The sequence below is a fragment of the Coregonus lavaretus genome, assembly GCF_964263955.1.
Source record: "Coregonus lavaretus genome assembly, contig: HAP1_SCAFFOLD_656, whole genome shotgun sequence".
NCBI classification, from domain to species: domain Eukaryota; kingdom Metazoa; phylum Chordata; class Actinopteri; order Salmoniformes; family Salmonidae; genus Coregonus; species Coregonus lavaretus.
This window is the reverse complement of record NW_028159049.1, coordinates 133,007-152,392: the sequence shown is the minus strand read 5'-3', so window position 1 is coordinate 152,392 and position 19,386 is coordinate 133,007. Positions and strand designations below refer to the sequence as shown.

Genomic DNA, 19,386 nt, shown 5'->3' with positions numbered 1-19,386 from the left:
AATAGAAGCCATCTTGTGGTTTTCGACTTTCGTTGTCAACACACTCTCCCTTTTGGTGGAAGCTCAAGTGATTCACTTCCTCTCTCTGCCCACTTTCCTATGAGGACAGTGTGAATGAATGAATGTGTGTGTGTTGTCTACTCTGTCCATTCCATACATATGACTCACACACCACCGCTGTACATGAACCATGCTACGACCATTACACCACTACTACACCAACGCAGTTGTGTATTTATGCGGTTTAGGGAATCATACTCTCTCACGGTCGGTCCAATAACAAAAAAAGACTGAAGAATCATGTTCCGACCAAAAAACCACAGCGACTATAACAACTCCAGTTCTAATCAACCTGACTTTGGTATTGGTAGCTACAGTGAAGCCTATATAGTTCATGATATGACATGATACTGTGTCTTGAGAGAAAAACAAGAAAACAAACTGTCGCAAAAAAACTCCTAATGTCGCTCAGCATCTGTCCTGGTCAGCCAGCGGTAGTGAGGTTCAGAGGACCGGAAGCCACAGCCTGGTGCAAGAGCCACACCCTAGTGTGTTCTCTGCTCTACCCACATCTTGGTCAGAGATTCTCATAGTCAGTCACAACAAGAGAGAAAGAGAGAGCGAGAGAGAGAGAGAGAGAGAGAGAGAGAGAGAGAGAGAGAGAGAGAGAGAGAGAGAGACCTCCGGTGAGGGGGCGGTAAAGGGAAGAGAGGTGGTCAAAGATCGAGTGAGAGCACAAATTGGTAGTGTGTGTGTTCAGCGTGGTGCCACAGTGACGACACATTTCCATCCAGCATGGACCTCAAATTCTCCTCCCAACCCTAGCTCCAACACTAACTCTTTACTCCTGTCCACAGTCTTCAGCTATTTACACATGCAGTCTCCACTGAGGACCACCTCACTGTATCATGCTGTTTAAACTCATTAGCATCCAGTAAATAGACTCCACAAGTGCATCATAGAACCATTACAGTCAGCCACAGAGGAGTCCTATGTTTTACCAAAGCCTTTAACCATTGCGAGATTTACATGGTGGTCAAAGTCAGTGACATTCACCCTCTAATCTGTTTCAGAACCCATGTCCAGTCAAGGATGCCTCTTTCCTGTCGAAGATCCTCTTCTGGTGGTTTACTGGGTAAGATGGTTTAATGAAACTCTCAAACAACATGTTGACTTGTTTGAAAAACCTTGTATACTGTAAATCGTATAATGTACGTGTGTGTTTGTGTGTAACTTATACACTGAGTGTACAAAACTTGAAGAATACCTGCTCTTTCCAAGTCATAGACTGACCAGGTGCAAGTCAATTTGTACACTCAGTGTATCATCTATGCTCCCTCAGGCTGGTGATTAAAGGCTATCGTACCCCTCTGGAAGCTGAAGACCTGTGGAACCTGAGGGAAGAGGACACATCGGACAAGATCATCTCTGATCTGGAGGAGGAGTGGACAACAGAATGCGCCAAACTGCAACAGTAAGAACCAATTACAATATGCATACTCTCGCCAAACTAATTCTGTAGCTTCAGAGGCTCAGGAATCAATCAACTTAATTTTATGACATTGACATTGACATTGTGGTTAAACTTCAGAAGAGTGTCTGCCTAGAACTCTAGATGATCAAGGTCCCTTGAGGAGCTTGTGTAGTTGTAATCGAAAAACAAGCAGTCTCACTAAGGGACACTTAAGTCCGAAAATATGTCAAAAGAAGTCCCCTAAGGACAGCATACTGTAACGTCAAGACACTAGCCCTGTGTCAATTCCAACGCTTGTTAACACACACAAGCTTTGAAGATCCCGTTGTTAAATTCCAAAACCTTGCGTTAAGTGCTCCTCTACTCACGTGTGAGCAGGATAATGCCTATTTCAGCTGCTGAAAAGTCTTCACTTTTTTGCATCGGAGATGTGTCAAATTAACAACAACGACTGTTGTTGATTTTTTTTCATCCTTTTGTCTATCTGTTTCCCATTTAAAAAACGGGTGCTATTAAGGGCCATCTAACACAGATGTCCTCTCTGTCTCTTTGTTTTTCCAGGCAGGAGAAGGCCATGGCGGCAGGCGTGGCGCAGGGCACCAGACTGCCCGACCAGGCCCAGATACTCAGGAAGCTGCAGAAGGAGCAGAGCTCCGGCTTCTGTCTGCTGAGGACACTGGCCAGGAACTTCGGACCTTACTTCCTTACTGGGACGATGTGCATCATCTTCCACGACTTCTTTATGTTTGCCATCCCTCAGGTGCTCAGGTAAAAACGGCTAAGGGTTTGACGTCAATTCTACATAGGAGACTCTGAAGCATTGCTAAAGCTTTTATAAAGAAAGGAACTCCCAAAAATCCATGGTATCACATCGTAAACAAAGCCATCGTAAACTGGGCAGCACTTGACACAACAATCCCTTGCAAGTCAGACAGCTTCCACGTCTATTTCCAATGCCCTTGACATTGATATACATACTAAAACGACTGAATTTGGCAACCTTAAAACTGGGCCCGCCATGGTTGACCCCATCTCCGGCACCCAATGCCAGTCTAGACAGGAATCTTGTTGTTGTTGCACAACCATGGCTTGGTGGAAGTGTTAATTACGGTCAAGAGAAAGGAGTCCGAGACCACAGCTTTCTGCCCCGACATGGAGAGTCCAGGACGTTAGCTAAGCTTAAGGTAGCGAAGAGAAGAAAGGAAGGAAAGAAGGAGAGAGTGAAGAGAACGCTCTAAATGGCAGAAATGCTGAGGTTGCACTGGTGGACCACAATAAGAGAGCCGCTAGCCAAGTGTTGAGGCCAGCCCAGCCACAATAGGAGCACTATTGTGCAACTAGAGCCTGCCTTGTGTCGACCAGCAGGCCCTGCGGCCACACTAATGATCATAGTCCATATAGGGCTGCATGGCAAAGCAGTGAAAGTGAAGGAAACATGACAGGGATACACAAAGCTGACAGAGAACAGTAACTTGTCTCTGCTTATGTCTCCATTAAATGCACTACATTGGCACAGTGTCCATGTTCAGTGTATAGGCTTATGTTTTATAGTGTGAATAAGCCTCTGTTGAGTTGAGTATGCTGCAAAGTCTCCAGAAACATGAAGCAGAATGTATCCACAGGAAGTACTGAATGATATCACCATGTTCTCTCTTTCACCCTTATCCCCTCTCCAACAGTCTTCTTCTGGGCTTCATGAACGAAGAAGACGCCCCCCTGTGGAAGGGTTACTTCTACGCTACCCTGATGTTCCTGCTGTCCTGTCTCCAGTCCCTGTTCAACCACCAGTACATGTACACCTGCTTCACTGTGGGCATGAGAGTGAAGACAGCCGTGATGGGCCTGGTCTACAGAAAGGTACATCGTCGTGCCAACCAGTAGACAGTGGGTGACTGGGCGTGATGTTGTAAACATTGGCTCTTAATGGCAGGCTTGAAATTCAAACTTAAATAAACTATACCTCGACAATTAACATATTATTTTTCCAAGGCCCAAGAAAAAAACGTTGAAAAATACATGTTAATTGTCGAGTTAGGGTTTATTTAAGTTAGAAATAGGGTTTTTGGATGTTAAGAAACCTTGAAACCAAGTGTTACATAATCCTCATTTACTGGCGGTTTAACTTGAGGTTGTTCTGTTTCTCCTCTAGTCTTTGGTGATAAACAGTGCATCCAGGAGGACGTGCACAGTGGGGGAGATCGTCAACCTGGTATCAGCCGACACTCAGAAGCTCATGGACTTTGTGGTTTACTTCAACGCAGTGTGGCTGGCTCCTATCGAGATCGCCCTCTGCCTCTTCTTCCTCTGGCAGGTATGGATGGCACAGTAACTTCTGTTTTTGTTGGTACTCATTGATGACGGACATTTGTTTTCTCTGGTACTCATTTATAACAAACATTGCTTGTGATGACTTGTGTAAAACGATGCCATCTTACAGCACCTAGGCCCATCTGCGCTAGCCGGAATTGCCACCGTCATCCTCATCTTCCCACTCAACGGATTCATTGCCAAGAAAAGGAGCAAACTGCAGGTACGGACTGGTCTTATGATGAGATTCATATGCACATCGACCCCAGTCTGGTCCCAGATCTTTTTGCACTGTCTTGCCAGGCTACTTTGACCCCAGGCAGTAGCTGAATCAGAATGTGATTTTGCATGTTTGGTCAGGGATGCCACAGCTGGTTTAGATAGCCGAGGGAAAGCTGTGTGGGCGTGCGGGTTGGATGGATGTCTCCACCATGTAATGCTTATGAAAAACAACCACAGAAAAAAGGGGCTATAAAAGGCTATATTTTTCATTTCTGTTTTTGGCAATAATGGCTGATTTAATTGAACTTACAGTCGTAGAATGTCACTGACCGCTTTCCTGGCCGCTTTGTTGTTTCCTCGTCATAAAACTGCTAAGTGTTAAGAACTGTGTTCAATACTGTAACACAGTAAAATTCTAATTAAATTAAACAAGTACATACTTCTGTATAGTGCTAAACATTAGCTGTTACTTGACAAGTATTTGCAGCTGTAACTGACAACACTATGTCTATAAAATCCAATTAAATCACATTTTATTTGTCACATGCTTCGTAAAACTGACAGTGAAATGCTTACTTACGGGTCCTCTTCCAACAAAAAAAACACACAAAATAGCAGAATTGGTCAGGAGCCCGTCAGACAGCTACTATCCACTGCAGCGCCATCTTGAGATCAGTAATATATCCAGGTATGCTGGACCAACCACGCTTCTGTAGGTTTTCTATAGTGCTGTTCTCTTGTGGTGTTGCTGTCCTCTTCCCTCTTTTTAGAAGGGCTTACTATATACATGTATTTAACCATGTCTTTGAATGCTTCTCCCTAGGAGGTACAGATGAAGTTTATGGATGGGCGGATCAAGCTGATGAACGAGATCCTGAACGGGATCAAGATCCTGAAATTCTATGCATGGGAGAAAGCCTTTCTGGAGCAGGTCCTGGGATACAGGGAGAAAGAACTGAAGGCCCTCAAGAAGTCCCAGATCCTCTACTCCATCTCCATCGCCTCCTTCAACTCATCCACTTTCCTGGTATTTGCAATACAATTCAATATAACTAGTAGTAGTAGTTATTTCGTCTTCGGAGGATAGCTCAACCTACTCTTTTCTATTCATAGCTTCAAGTCTCACAGTAGAAATGTATCATGGCTGAATTCTGTGTGTGGTGGTTACAGTTACAGCTTCAGGTCACTGTGTCCCAATCGTGCTTATTTGTTTTTTCCCCCCAGATTGCCTTTGCCATGTTTGGTGTCTATGTGCTGATTGATGACAAGAACGTCCTGGATGCCCAGAAGGTCTTTGTCTCCATGGCTCTCATCAACATTCTGAAGACCCCACTGAGCCAGCTCCCCTTTGCCATGAGCACTACCATGCAGGTGAAAATACAATGTCCAGTATTCAAGAGACCAAACCAATGTATAATGTCTTGTGGAACTGTTAAAAATCAATGGATTTCTCTTTGAATTTCAGGCCATAGTCTCGCTGAAGCGCTTAGGGAAATACCTGTGTTCTGAGGAGCTGAAAGACGACAATGTAGCCAAGGCCTCTTTGAGTACTGGTAAGAACACCTACACCTACTGGTTGCCATGTATGTTGACATACTTGACCTATAACTTTTGGCTCCGAGTGGAGCAAAGGGCCTTGTATCACCCTATAGCAATTGATCAACAACAACACTCTCATAGTAACTCTTACCCACTGGGAACTGTGGTCTGCCTCTGCCTGTCGTAACCAATAAAAACAAGCCTCCGAAGATTTGTTGTTTACATCCATGGCATTCCATCCAGAACCCTTAATGGGTAATGTTATGTTGTCACTTCCTGTGATCGAGGTCGACTGGGTAGACTGAGTAATGATAGGATGTTGCCATCCAGTGGTTGAATGTAAATCACTTCTAGACAGTCAGATGTATGATTCCGGGATAAATAATAGCAGTTTCCTTCGCCTGTAATCCGTCAACACTTCCTTAAGACAGCTCGTAAAAAGAACACACTGTAATTTTGAGGATTAAGCTAACTAGACCTCTTGTAATTATGTAGACTCTGCAATTTGACATGTCACTTGAAAGGACATTATATTTTTAACGTTGGGTAGTTGTTGCACGGGTGCATAAACTGTTATGCCTGTATGCAGAGGACATATTGGCGCCTGTTCAACTGTTCCTCTCTCTCTCCTCTCTTTATCTCCCTCTCTTTTTAATTTTTTCTTCTCAGATGGGGAAGGTGTGTTGATAGACAATGGAACGTTCAGTTGGACTAAAGAAGGTCCTCCATGTCTGAAAAGGTAAATCACAACAGTATTCCCATTTCACACTTTAAAACGGTCTGAAGTTTACGTTAAGAGACATGAGGCTCACACAACTCCACTCCTCTGTTTCCAGGATTAATGTACGTGTACCCCGGGGTTCACTGGTGGCGGTGGTGGGCCATGTGGGTAGCGGGAAGTCCTCCCTGCTGTCTGCCATGCTTGGAGAGACAGAGAAGAGGAGTGGCAGTGTCTCTATTAAGGTAAACAAGTTCTCTTAAAATAGGTCACAAGGAAGCAACAGAAGTTGAATATATTGAATCTAAGGTTTTCAGTTTCAGTGTTACAATCTGTCTGTGAGGGTGTGGTTTGAACTCAATGTTCTTCTTCTTCAATGCTAATGTCTCTCTATTTCTTGTTCTGTCTCCACAGGGCTCAGTGGCATATGTACCCCAGCAGGCCTGGATCCAGAATGCCACGGTCCAGGACAATGTTATGTTTGGTCGTGAGAAGCAGAAGACCTGGTACCAGCGGGTGTTGGACGCCTGTGCCCTGCTGCCTGACCTGGAGATCCTGCCTGCTGGAGACTCCACAGAGATTGGGGAGAAGGTGTGAAAATAATCTTCTAGAATTCCATCTCCTTTCACTAGATGGTCAATCAAATGGTCTTCTAGAATGTTCTGGAATCTGGAGTCATGTCTTCTTCTTGATTGTTCTCCCTGACAGGGTCTGAACCTTTCGGGTGGTCAGAAGCAGAGGGTGAGCCTGGCAAGGGCCGTGTACAGGAAGGCTGATGTCTACCTGCTGGATGACCCCCTGTCTGCTGTGGACGCTCATGTGGGGCAACACATCTTTGACAAAGTCATCGGACCCAAGGGAGTGCTAAGAGATAAGGTAAAAATATGACCAAAATATGATCTCTGTTAGCAGTCAGAGTGATACTTGTAGAAATCAATATTAAAAGCTTACACGTAACCGACTGTTTCTTGTGTGGTTTTGAGATGAAAAAGCATTATTTTGCAGATTCTTCAAATCAAATCCACCATTTGTATTAGGCTAGTTCCGCTGATCGTCTATTTTGACTAATCCTCCTCCTGTGGTTTATGCTACCAGACCCGTGTCCTAGTAACCCATGGGATGAGCTTCCTGCCCCAGGCGGACCTCATCCTGGTGCTGGTGGACGGGGAGATCACAGAGAGTGGCTCCTACCTGGAGTTGCTGAGCCGCCACGGGGCCTTTGCAGACTTCATCCATACCTTCGCCAGCAACGACCATAAAGAGAGCATCACAGAGACCGCCGCACAGAAAGGTAGGACCTCCTTGTGATGACATTTGGGATAAGTCATTATCGCCATTGATGAACAAACGTTTGCTTCTCACCAACAAGCTATTCACCATTTAAATTAATATTTTGTGGCATTGTTGCAGGTGCCAGGAGGGCCAGCTCACGGCTGAGTGTGACCGACTTCATGCCATTCTCAAGAGATCTATCCCAAGAGCAGCTCATTGGGTAAGTGAATTTCCAGCACACATTACGTATTTCTTTCCTGATAATATCATGGTTCTTATTGATTCAATGGTATACTAAAGTTATATTGGAGAAAACGTCACATTGAGCATGCCAAGCATCTTAAAAATAAAAACCAAACTGAAACCCCTCTATGTTCTCTAGGGGTGACACCAACAGTACTAACCTGCAGGGTATGGAGCCCATGTCTGAGATAGACGAGGAGCAGGTTCCTGAGGACTTGGGAAAGCTGATGGAGGTTGACAAGGCACGCACTGGGAGGGTGAGTCTAGAACAAGAGCTGATTTTTGACTGCACCTCTTATGGTTAAAAACAACACTATAAAGTCTCCATAGCCATACAGGTTTTACCCATTTGAGTGCTCCAGCACATTGTGTCTTTAAAACAAACATAGCTTCTTTCTCACCTTTCACATATTAACAGGTGTTTGTCAATTTCTAGCAACTGATTGTCTGTCTTTTTACCACAGGTGAGGCTGGAGATGTACATGGAGTACTTCAAGACCATCGGCATGGCCTTCATCATCCCCATCCTCTTCCTGTATGCCTTTCAGCAGGGGGCCTCGCTGGCCTACAACTACTGGCTGAGCCTGTGGGCCGACGAACCCATCGTCAACGGCACCCAGGTCGACACAGACATGAAGCTGGCCGTCTACGGGGCTCTGGGCTTCGCACAAGGTCAGTGGCGAATGCATTTTACTGGGAAAAGACACCAAAGATAAAAGTAGGTCCTTTTGACTTGGATGAAGAGAAACAGCATAGGCTACAGTTGAGCTGGAATCCTTCATGGTGAAACTGCCCCTGTTTCCCCTAATGCGGATTCCATCTTTGATCCCACTAACGTTTGTTTATTTGGATCTGTTGTAACCCTCCATTGTACTAGTCCTCCAAGAGTCCTGAGAGATTGAGAGTTTCAGTATATGATATAAACCACAGTTGCCAAACAGCAGGGATCCTAACAGCAGTTTATTTTATATTTCAGGAATCGCTATTTTCGGCACCACGGTGGCCATTTCGGTCGGAGGTATCATCGCGTCCCGGCACCTCCACATGGACCTCCTGAAGAACGTTCTCCACTCCCCCATGTCTTTCTTTGAGACCACCCCCAGCGGGAACCTCCTAAACCGTTTTGCCAAGGAGATTGACGCTATCGACTGCATGATCCCCGACGGCCTCAAGATGATGTTGGGCTACCTCTTCAAGCTGATGGAAGTCTGTATCATCGTCATGCTGGCTACACCTTTTGCGGCGGTCGTCATCCTGCCCCTTGCCATTCTCTACGCCTTCGTTCAGGTATGTTTCTAACCGGCTGAGCCACCATTTTGTGGGAAAATAATAGTTTTAGACTCTTGAAAACTAAAATAGCTGATTTTGCAAGTTGTTGTTTTGCATGGTGATTTATTCCACCTGCTAACATAGTAGTGCTAAGTAATTGCAGGCTACATACTGTAAATCTACTAGGAATGCTGGAGTGGAAAACCCCCCTTCCACACACATACACCACCTCTTGGTACTTTCGGTTCATTAAAACCTAATGTTTTATTTTTCCGTTGTGCATTACAGAGTTTCTACGTGGCCACATCCTGCCAGCTGCGGAGGCTGGAGTCGGTGAGCCGTTCGCCCATCTACACCCACTTCAACGAGACCGTGCAGGGAGCCAGTGTCATACGGGCCTTCGGAGAACAGCACCGCTTCATTGTGCAGGCTAACAAGAGGGTCGACTTCAACCAGGCCTCCTACTTCCCTCGCTTTGTGGCCACCAGGTAAGGTTTGATAGCAACAACAAATTCACCTTGCAGTACATGCTCTGGCAAAAATAAATATCCAGTTTATGTGGTGACTGGTGTACATTGTGTATTTCCGTTTTCTGAATTTTTTGATAAAGCCTGGAATAAAAGAAAAAAGGGTGACCTATAATTAAATTATACAAATATTTAGCTCCAGACATAGGCCTCTAGCAAAGAGCACATATGTACAGTGAGGGAAAAAAGTATTTGATCCCCTGCTGATTTTGTATGTTTGCCCACTGACACAGACATGATCAGTCTATATTTTAATGGTAGGTTTATTTGAACAGTGAGAGACAGAATAACAACAAAAAAAGCCAGAAAAACGCATGTCAAAAATGTTATAAATTGATTTGCATTTTAATGAGGGAAATAAGTATTTGACCCCTCTGCAAAACATGACTTAGTACTTGGTGGCAAAACCCTTGTTGGCAATCACAGAGGTCAGACGTTTCTTGTAGTTGGCCACCAGGTTTGCACACATCTCAGGAGGGATTTTGTTCCACTGCTCTTTGCAGATCTTCTCCAAGTCATTAAGGTTTCGAGGCTGACGTTTGGCAACTCGAACCTTCAGCTGCCTCCACAGATTTTCTATGGGATTAAGGTCTGGAGACTGGCTAGGCCACTCCAGGACCTTAATGTGCTTCTTCTTGAGCCACTCCTTTGTTGCCTTGACCGTGTGTTTTGGGTCATTGTCATGCTGGAATACCCATCCACGACCCATTTTCAATGCCCTGCCTGAGGGAAGGAGGTTCTCACCCAAGATTTGACGGTACATGGCCCCGTCCATCGTCCCTTTGATGCGGTGCAGTTGTCCTGTCCCCTTAGCAGAAAAACACCCCCAAAGCATAATGTTTCCACCTCCATGTTTGACGGTGTTCTTGGGGTCATAGGCAGCATTCCTCCTCCTCCAAACACGACGAGTTGAGTTGATGCCAAAGAGCTCGATTTTGGTCTAATCTGACCACAACACTTTCATCCAGTTCTCCTCTGAATCATTCAGATGTTCATTGGCAAACTTCAGACAGCCCTGTATATGTGCTTTCTTGAGCAGGGGGACCTTGCAGGCTCTGCAGGATTTCAGTCCTTCACGGCGTAGTGTGTTACAATTGTTTTCTTGGTGACTATGGTCCCAGCTGCCTTGAGATCATTGACAAGATCCTCCCGTGTAGTTCTGGGCTGATTCCTCACCGTTCTCATGATCATTGCAACTCCACTAGGTGAGATCTTGCATGGAGTCCCAGGCCGAGGGAGATTCACAGTTCTTTTGTGTTTCTTCCATTTGCGAATAATCGCACCAACTGTTGTCACCTTCTCAACAAGCTGCTTGGCGATGGTCTTGTAGCCCATTCCAGCCTTGTGTAGGTCTACAATCTTGTCCCTGACATCCTTGGAGAGCTCTTTGGTCTTGGCCATGGTGGAGAGTTTGGAATCTGATTGATTGATTGCTTCTGTGGACATGTGTCTTTTATACAGGTAACAAGCTGAGATTAGGAGCACTCCCTTTAAGAGTGTGCTCCTAATCTCAGCTCGTTACCTGTATAAAAGACACCTGGGAGCCAGAAATCTTTCTGATTGAGAGGGGGTCAAATACTTATTTCCCTAATTAAAATGCAAATCAATTTATAACATCTTTGACATGCGTTTTCTGGATTTTTTTGTTGTTATTCTGTCTCTCACTGTTCAAATAAACCTACCATTAAAATTATAGACTGATCATTTCTTTGTCAGTGGGCAAACGTACAAAATCAGCAGGGGCTCAAATACTTTTTTCCCTCACTGTATATAGATTGTGTGTAGGCCTATATCTCTCACACTTCAATCTTCTCTTTGTGACAGACCGGTTTTAAACGCCTTCCGTTAAATGTTTCTGTATTTATTTATCTGTATTTCTTTCTTTTTTTTACTACTCTAGGGTTATTATTATTGCTTGGATAACCTTATCTACTATTATGTATTGATTTATTTTTCCTTCTTTATGCGGTACGCACAACACCTGAAGAATTATCACTGTGAACTATCACTGTGAATCATTGTAATGTTTGTTTATTTGTCAATTAATCCCGCAAGGGATGGGTTGCCAACTGGCGATTTGACACGATTTGTTATTTTTATTAATTAATTAATTGTTGTGATTGTGTCAGAATATAATCAAAACACCTCCATGATGAATGATGGAGGCAAAAACTTTCTCCACAACTAATCTGACTTTCATCTCCTGATATCCGCAGGTGGTTGGCAGTTAATCTTGAGTTCGTCGGTAATGGTGTGGTCTTGGCTGCAGCTGTTCTCTCTGTGATAGGGAAAGACACCCTGAGCCCTGGCATTGTTGGTTTGGCTGTGTCACACTCCCTCCAGGTAAGATATTATACCCTATACCGTAGTCATTATAGATAACCGACTCATTCAGCTACAAAGAAGAACAGTCCTTTTTATATTTTCTACCCGGCTACAATCATACAAAACCCATTACAGGCTATCCCTTTTATTGCATCAGAAAATGTGTGGTTTACCAAACTGAAAAGAAAGCAGAACAATAGCCTACCTATGTGTTGCACAATCCTAACTGCATATTCCCTCAAATGAGAGAGCCCTGTTTTCATTTGAACCTCGCAATTGTGTTGTGTAGGTGACTGGCATTCTGAGCTGGATTGTGAGATCATGGACAGACGTAGAGAACAACATTGTGTCTGTTGAGAGGGTGAAGGAGTACGCTGACACTGCGAAAGAGGTAAGCATCTACATACTCTCTCTATTAGCTAATACCCCAATGAAATGAGCCGTTATATAAGTCATGACATTAAAGTTGTAAGTTATGTTGGCAGTTCCTGGTTCATGACTGTTATTCATTCTCTTTTTTAGGTTTACAGTAACTGAAGTGTTGACAAACTAACCATTCTTTAGCCAGGTTTACAGTATCTGAAGTGTTGTGAAACTAACCTGTTTAGAACTATAGACATAGAGGGACAAAGAACATAGATATAGAGAGACAGATCCATTTAATCTAAAATGTTCTCTATACTCACCAGGCTGCGTGGAACTTGGAGGGCAGTTCCCTGCCTCTGGCCTGGCCTCAGACTGGCACCATAGAGTTCCAAGACTACGGACTGCAGTACCGCAAGGGCCTAGACTGGGCACTGAAGGGCATCACCCTGAAAATCCAGGACAGAGAAAAGGTCACTACAATCTAGAATGATGTAGCCTTCTACAGTACCCATAATGCTTTGTTTATGAAATTCAGTTTTATCTGAAGCAACATACTCCTTTCACAGTTTTATGATACTTAGGACAATGGGTATTTTCCCAGCCATGTGACCTGACCAGTAAAATCTATTTAATCCTATCTAACGAACGGTCTCATTTGTCATTCTTAGGTTGGCATTGTGGGCAGAACCGGAGCTGGAAAGTCTTCTCTTGCCCTGGGGATCTTCAGAATCCTAGAGGCAGCCAAGGGAGAGATCTACATCGATGGAGTCAACATCGCAGAGATCGGACTCCACGACCTCAGATCACGCATTACCATCATCCCACAGGTACTACAGTTATTGATTGATCGATTGATTTTATTTGATAATCCCCAAAAACATTTCTTACTACAGTGATGGTAACTGACATTTGGTTCTTCTTCCAACAGGACCCTGTGTTGTTCTCTGGCTCTCTGCGTATGAACCTTGACCCCTTTGACACGTATAGTGACGAGGAAATATGGAGTTCGCTAGAGCTTGCTCACCTCAAGAACTTTGTGTCCAACCTGCCTGACAAACTGAATTATGAGTGCTCGGAAGGAGGAGAGAACCTCAGGTACGGACAATTGATATATTTGACCAAATAATATAATAGTATATATAAATACATGCCATTTAGCAGACGCTTTTATCCAAAGCGACTTACAGTCATGCGTGCCTACATTTTACGTATGGGTGGTCCCGGGAATTGAACAAACTACCACGGCGTTACAAGCTCCATGCTCTACCAAATGAGCTACAAAGGACCACCAAAGACCAAACACTAAGCATATAGACTAGGAATGGTTTCCTGCATCCTGATTAAGCCTAGTCCTGGACAAAAAAAAACCTTTCAATTAAGATAGTCTATTGAGCATTATTTTTGGTTCATCTGGTCTACTATATCTGGTTCTATCATCTGTCAACCTCTATATTCTGTGCTCTGGTGCTCAAAAGTTTTCAAGTGCCAATATTCAACCTTCCTTCATTTGTCTCCTTCTCTAGTCTGGGTCAGCGCCAGCTGGTCTGCCTGGCCCGCGCTCTCCTCCGTAAGACCAAGATCCTGGTTCTGGACGAGGCCACGGCCGCCGTGGACCTGGAGACAGACACCCTGATCCAGTCCACCATCAGACAACAGTTTGAGGACTGCACCGTGCTCACCATCGCCCACCGCCTCAACACCATCATGGACTATACCAGGTAAGGCTCTCTGCTTTACTTTTTGGGATGTGCATATCAATTCCTTTCCTACACCTAGTAGCTACTACGCCCCAGTCAAATGATGTCGCAACATCTCAAAATCAATGGTTCAGTCACAGAATCTGACACATCTTCTCTCTCCTCGTTCCACAGAGTGATAGTGATGGACAAAGGCCACATCTCGGAGATGGACTCCCCAGCCAACCTCATCTCAAACAGGGGACAGTTCTACCATATGTGCCGAGAGGCTGGGCTAGTCTAAAAGCTGCCCAGCTCCGAGGGGCTCTGGCCAGGGGAAAATTCTGATGGCTCTGGCTCTTCCAAACCAACACATGTCGAATCGGCCAGTCCAAGCTCCACGATCCAGGCAGCACAAACTCTTCCTGAGAGCAATGCTTTTAGAACGACCCAGAACTAATGTTGATGCAAACCAAGGACGACCCAGAAGTGAATGTGGTGACGATTTAGTGAACAGTATGTGCTCTCTGGTCATGATAAAGACATGTAACCTACGCACACTCAAACCAGTGCTCGGAAGGGGAAAGAGACATCAAGCCACAAAGACTGTAATTTATGCAACTTATTGGACTCAAATGGTTGTTGCTAGGCTTGTCAGGGGTACACAAACATTTTAAATATTTGATGTAAAGTGTGCCAATGACACTTATGGAGTTGAAAGTCAGATTGAGTGCAAAATCCAAAGGACTTTGGTTCAGTCTCTGAATGTGAACCAAATTATTTTTGTAGATCTGCTACATTTTATGAAGTGTTTTTATGAAGAACACTTAGGTAGCTTTGTTGATGTTGAGCTGAAATCTCAGGCAACCAAATCCAACTATTTTATTCAAATCATCTCATCAGACAGAAAACATGTGAATAATAAATCCATCTCTATTCTCATACCAACCGACCACAGGGTAAGTCTAGAGAAAGTGGAGCAATATCCTCTGACCCAACACTAGCCTTAAAGGGCTGACCCTGTACAACCCAGAAAACAAAGCTTTTCACAGTCATCAATCTAAAATTGCACCCTATTCCATAGAATATAGTGCACTTTCTTAGGTTTGTACTATATAGGGAATAGGGTGCCATTTCAGACGCACAAACACACTCATCAGTCTGATTCCTACCCAGCCATTTCAGTGTTTTATGAGTCTGGTCAAAGAAGAAACATACTGCAGCGAGCCAAGGTGCTTAGCTAGCCTATCGTCCAACTATTCTGCGGTATTTGTTTATTTCAGTCCTAAGTAAACACATAAAACGGTCAATAGAATCTGTATGGTCGGATATGTAGGCCTAAAAACCTGGGCGTTCAACTGTTACAGTGGTGACTGGAAAACCGACATGAATGAAGAGAATGCCTTTTCAAAACAATGGAACAAATTTGTTAAAATTAAAAAAAAGAATGTGTTTCTCCACTTTACATCTGCCAGGCGTGCCACCCACCCACCCACACACACGCATGAACACACACACCCTAGTTCTCAAAGCTATGGGTGAAATATTGAGGTAACAGACTTTGTCATCACATACCATTCAATGTCAGTGATATTGTTATTCCTTTGGTTCTGGTTATGACTGACTGTAAATAGACATTCCTTCCTGTTTAGATATATTTTACAGATCCATAATATGGACTTTTCCAAGAGAAGTCAAAGGATCTTAATATTTTTGTCTTACTGGTTTAGACAATATGCTAAGAAGAAACTATAAAATATTTATGTGATATAATGAACATGTAAGTTGGCTTCAAATTCTAAGAGATTGTATTATATTTATACTTTTTATATTCAATCTGTTAATTTTTTGATTGAGAATTGTACTGTACAATACTTCATGCTGGAAATAATAAAACTGTTTTGAAAATAATGTTTTCGTGAGTCTGGTCTGTGAAACCTTATACAATTATGCCTCTATGCCTTATATAAGTATGAGTCAAGTATGACTGCAGGCAGTTGGGTAATGTAAGGACTGTAATATAAATGGGATCACATTTTCCAAAGCCTGTCATTGACAGAGTATGCAGACCACAGGAGGCTGCTGAGGGGAGGACGGCTCATAATAATGGCCAGAACAGAGCAAATGGAATGTGTTCGATGTATTTGAAACAATTCCACCGATTCCACTCCACCTTTACCACGAGCCCGTCCTCCCCAATTAAGTTGCCACCAACCTCCTGTGATGCAAACATTAGGCATAATTTGCTTACAGTAATCAGTCTGGAGGACTTGCTTGGTCTTCACTAGTTACCACAGCCAAAGTCATAAAACCCACCTATGTCTACAATTTCTCTTCTTAAAATGTGATTTTAAACCTAACCCTAATCACACTGCTAACATTATGCCTAACCCTGACCTTAAATTAAGAACAAAAAGCTCATTTTTGTTTTCATAAATGTTTACGACATAGACTATTTTGCCTTTGTGGCTGTAGTAACTAGTGGAAAACGACCGAGGCAAGTAACCCATTCAGACCACTAGGTGGGAGCAAAAGTTAATTTGTGCAGCTACCAGTTTACCCTTTGAACTCGGTGAGGCATACGAACGTCATTTGTTTATACCTGTTGCAATGGCGACCATAACGGAACTGAAATGCGGTAAGCACTGCCCTTTCTTTCACTTTAAAGTCTATATTACATTTATTGAACTCAAGCGAATTGCAACTATTTCATAGTTCGTGTAACGCACAGTGTTTTAGACGACACAGTTGGAAAAGTAGGTAGCGCAAGCTAGCTAACTATCAAAGTTTGCCTGGCCATCGCACAGAACAACACACCTTAAAGTATATGTTATCAATAGGTCCCCACAAATTGCAGAGGTTTTTTTATTACGTTTTTCAACAACTTATCTTCTCTCCCAGCTCTGAGAGAGAGCCTGGAGTCTCGAGGTGTGTTGGGTCAGCTGAAGGCTCGGATCAGAGCTGAGGTGTTCAATGCGCTGGATGATCAAAGCGAGCCGCGTCCCGAGCTGTCGCACGAGAACCTTCTAATCAACGAGCTCATCCGCGAGTACCTGGAATTCAACAAGTATCGATACACAGCGTCAGTGTTGACAGCAGGTGAATATTATGCATTGCATTCAAGTCAACCATATGACAATCCATTTCAGAACTGAATATAAGTGCCATTGGTAGGTTCACCGTTATTCAATTATAAGTTTGATTTTATGACTATATGAAATCAATGTTTTTCAGAATCCGGTCAACCTGAGGTACCCCTGGACAGACAGTTCATGGCGAATGAGCTGAAAGTGGTGGAGGACCCCAGTTCCAGATCTGTGTAAGTTTATCTAGAAATGATTTTTAAAAAGGCCACAGGAAACTGATTCCAGACCTGAGAGTCTTACCTATATTGATTGAATACTGTAAAGACTACTATTAAGCCTACTAAATACATACATATTGTGTATTTTCAGGCCTCTACTGTACGGCTTGCTATCCCACTTCCTAAGCAGCAGTGGAGACAGTGGAGGGAAGCTGTTTCTCAGGGGCTCAGCACCTGCTACAATGACCAGAGACCGTAGTAACACACTCATTGGTCCTGAGTCTTAACACAGGTGTGTCCTGTCTGTCACTCCAGATTGCACTGGGACTGAGGGTGTTGAGCATTCTTTCTGCAGTTGATGTCAAGAAAGCCTTAGTAGTGTGTGTTAATGTTGCCAAAACAGGTCTGGATTTTATTTTATTTGGCCAAATGTTCGTTCCCTGAGTGTCTGTAATGTAGTAAGTTCTTCACTACTGCTATGTCAGCATAGCTGTACATAGTAAGCTTTTGATGTGCCAAATTGCTCATAAAGATGTATGTAAAATAAATTGTAGATTTTTTTAAATAAAGCATTTTTAGCATATTTGTAATTATTCGATTTTAGGTATAGGCTACACATGTTCATTTTGTTGATGTGGATCTACAGCTAATCTTTTCTATTTTGGCATTAGGCCTATTTTTGGTGCCGATGGGTTTATCACTTTATAATTGTTTAATGTTTCATCACACAGTGGCAGTAGTAGCACAAAATAATTCTGCCTGGAGACCAGTACATGTACTGTATACAGTATTCAGGCATCTTTACAGTGTATCTTCACTCCCACATTCTCATAAAACCCCAAGATAAACACCTTCCACTGAAGAAGTGCACAGAGGCAATAAACTGTCTCGAATATCTATTGTGGTCACGACAAATAAAAACGACATTTATGAAGTCAGTATAGAATGTTTATACAAGTGTTATCTCATGCTCTTAGCAAATAGGCATGTACTGTAGATCATAACATATACATATGTTGTAGCTCACATGTAAAGAAAGACTTAGGCCTGCCTGCTATCACATCTATCCTGGTGATCGTCCCAAATGGCACCCTATTCCCTTTATAGTGCACTATTTTTGACCAGGCCCTATGGGGATTCCTTATCACTATTATAGGGAATAGGGTGCCATTTGGAACAGAGGCCATAGGCCTGCCTGCTATCACGTCTCTCATGTAATCTAACTAGTCGAGTGCATAAAACTCCTTTACAAGCGCTGATTTCTCTCACTTGATAAATGGCTGCTATAACTTCTATCTCTAAGGCCAGATGACCATACACTCTTAGAAAAAAAGGTGCTCTCTAGAATCTAAAAGGGTTCGTCGGCTATCCCCATAGGAGAACCCTTTAAATAACAATTTTTGGTTCTACCTGGAACCTTAAAGGGTTATGCTATGGGGACAGCCGAAAAACCCTATTGGAACCCTTTTTTCTACGTTAACAGTCAGAGCACCGTACTGTTGCTGTATAAGGAATGATTTGAGCAATGCTCTCCCAGTGCTGCCAAAATCTAAAAGGTTGAAGTTGTCTTGGAACAATGTCCCCTGTAGACTTATGTTGATGTATCTACAAAGTCTACCTCTCTGGTATTAGGAAAGTTATGATGGAGATTTCAAACAACTGATACCAGTGTAGTGGATGGAGATTCAGAGACGCTTTAGCCCAGAATCAGCATGGATTCACCCTTTTAGTATTATTATATCTCTTGAAATCAATATATTGTTGACAAGCCAAGTAGACATAGCCCTTTACTATGCACCTCCAATCTGCTTTCACATTTCCACAAGCAGAAGGTCTATTAATAGAATTACCACAGAGATCAGCTTTTTTTCAACCAAAATTACCACCTCCTTTATATCAATTTATGAAATACTCACTAATCAATTATAAAATGGGAAACGTACTCTTCTCCCTCTCAACTAAATTATTTCTGAGACATATCCATAACAGTTGAATGAAAAATAAGAATATTTCTACTAATCCCTATATTTACCTAAGCCAGGGTTCCTCAACTGGCGTTGAATCAATTTGGCCACCCAAGACTGTAAAAACACCAGCAAATCAGCTCCAAGTGAATTTAATTTTGGAAATCTGTTCCAAAGTAT

The 19,386-nt window shown here is 43.2% G+C and overlaps 2 protein-coding genes across 2 annotated transcripts in view; both read left to right on the top strand.

The window, feature by feature from the left end:
• The window catches only part of LOC311123317 (multidrug resistance-associated protein 1-like), a gene marked incomplete at both ends in the record, with an annotated part of 32,214 nt that extends 17,972 nt beyond the window's left edge, over positions 1 to 14,242 (top strand). The window contains 26 exons of the mRNA XM_084197577.1: positions 1,074 to 1,135; positions 1,343 to 1,474; positions 2,036 to 2,242; positions 3,154 to 3,331; positions 3,624 to 3,785; positions 3,912 to 4,004; positions 4,827 to 5,030; positions 5,228 to 5,374; positions 5,469 to 5,556; positions 6,212 to 6,281; positions 6,379 to 6,505; positions 6,675 to 6,851; positions 6,969 to 7,136; positions 7,356 to 7,551; positions 7,671 to 7,752; positions 7,915 to 8,032; positions 8,240 to 8,447; positions 8,752 to 9,062; positions 9,333 to 9,532; positions 11,788 to 11,914; positions 12,186 to 12,287; positions 12,586 to 12,732; positions 12,931 to 13,089; positions 13,191 to 13,357; positions 13,786 to 13,980; positions 14,134 to 14,242. Coding sequence (XP_084053703.1) covers positions 1,074 to 1,135; positions 1,343 to 1,474; positions 2,036 to 2,242; positions 3,154 to 3,331; positions 3,624 to 3,785; positions 3,912 to 4,004; positions 4,827 to 5,030; positions 5,228 to 5,374; positions 5,469 to 5,556; positions 6,212 to 6,281; positions 6,379 to 6,505; positions 6,675 to 6,851; positions 6,969 to 7,136; positions 7,356 to 7,551; positions 7,671 to 7,752; positions 7,915 to 8,032; positions 8,240 to 8,447; positions 8,752 to 9,062; positions 9,333 to 9,532; positions 11,788 to 11,914; positions 12,186 to 12,287; positions 12,586 to 12,732; positions 12,931 to 13,089; positions 13,191 to 13,357; positions 13,786 to 13,980; positions 14,134 to 14,242 — 3,936 coding nt within the window. The remainder of the gene's footprint in view (positions 1 to 1,073; positions 1,136 to 1,342; positions 1,475 to 2,035; positions 2,243 to 3,153; positions 3,332 to 3,623; positions 3,786 to 3,911; positions 4,005 to 4,826; positions 5,031 to 5,227; positions 5,375 to 5,468; positions 5,557 to 6,211; positions 6,282 to 6,378; positions 6,506 to 6,674; positions 6,852 to 6,968; positions 7,137 to 7,355; positions 7,552 to 7,670; positions 7,753 to 7,914; positions 8,033 to 8,239; positions 8,448 to 8,751; positions 9,063 to 9,332; positions 9,533 to 11,787; positions 11,915 to 12,185; positions 12,288 to 12,585; positions 12,733 to 12,930; positions 13,090 to 13,190; positions 13,358 to 13,785; positions 13,981 to 14,133) is intronic.
• A 2,286-nt stretch (positions 14,243 to 16,528) lies between these two features.
• On the top strand, positions 16,529 to 17,825 carry LOC311123314 (centrosomal protein 20-like). The gene is made up of 4 exons (XM_084197575.1): positions 16,529 to 16,576; positions 16,840 to 17,037; positions 17,173 to 17,257; positions 17,394 to 17,825. The coding sequence occupies exons 1-4, from the start codon at positions 16,549 to 16,551 to the stop codon at positions 17,527 to 17,529; spliced, it is 447 nt and encodes a 148-aa protein (XP_084053701.1). The 5' UTR covers positions 16,529 to 16,548; the 3' UTR covers positions 17,530 to 17,825.
• Positions 17,826 to 19,386: the final 1,561 nt, after the last annotated feature.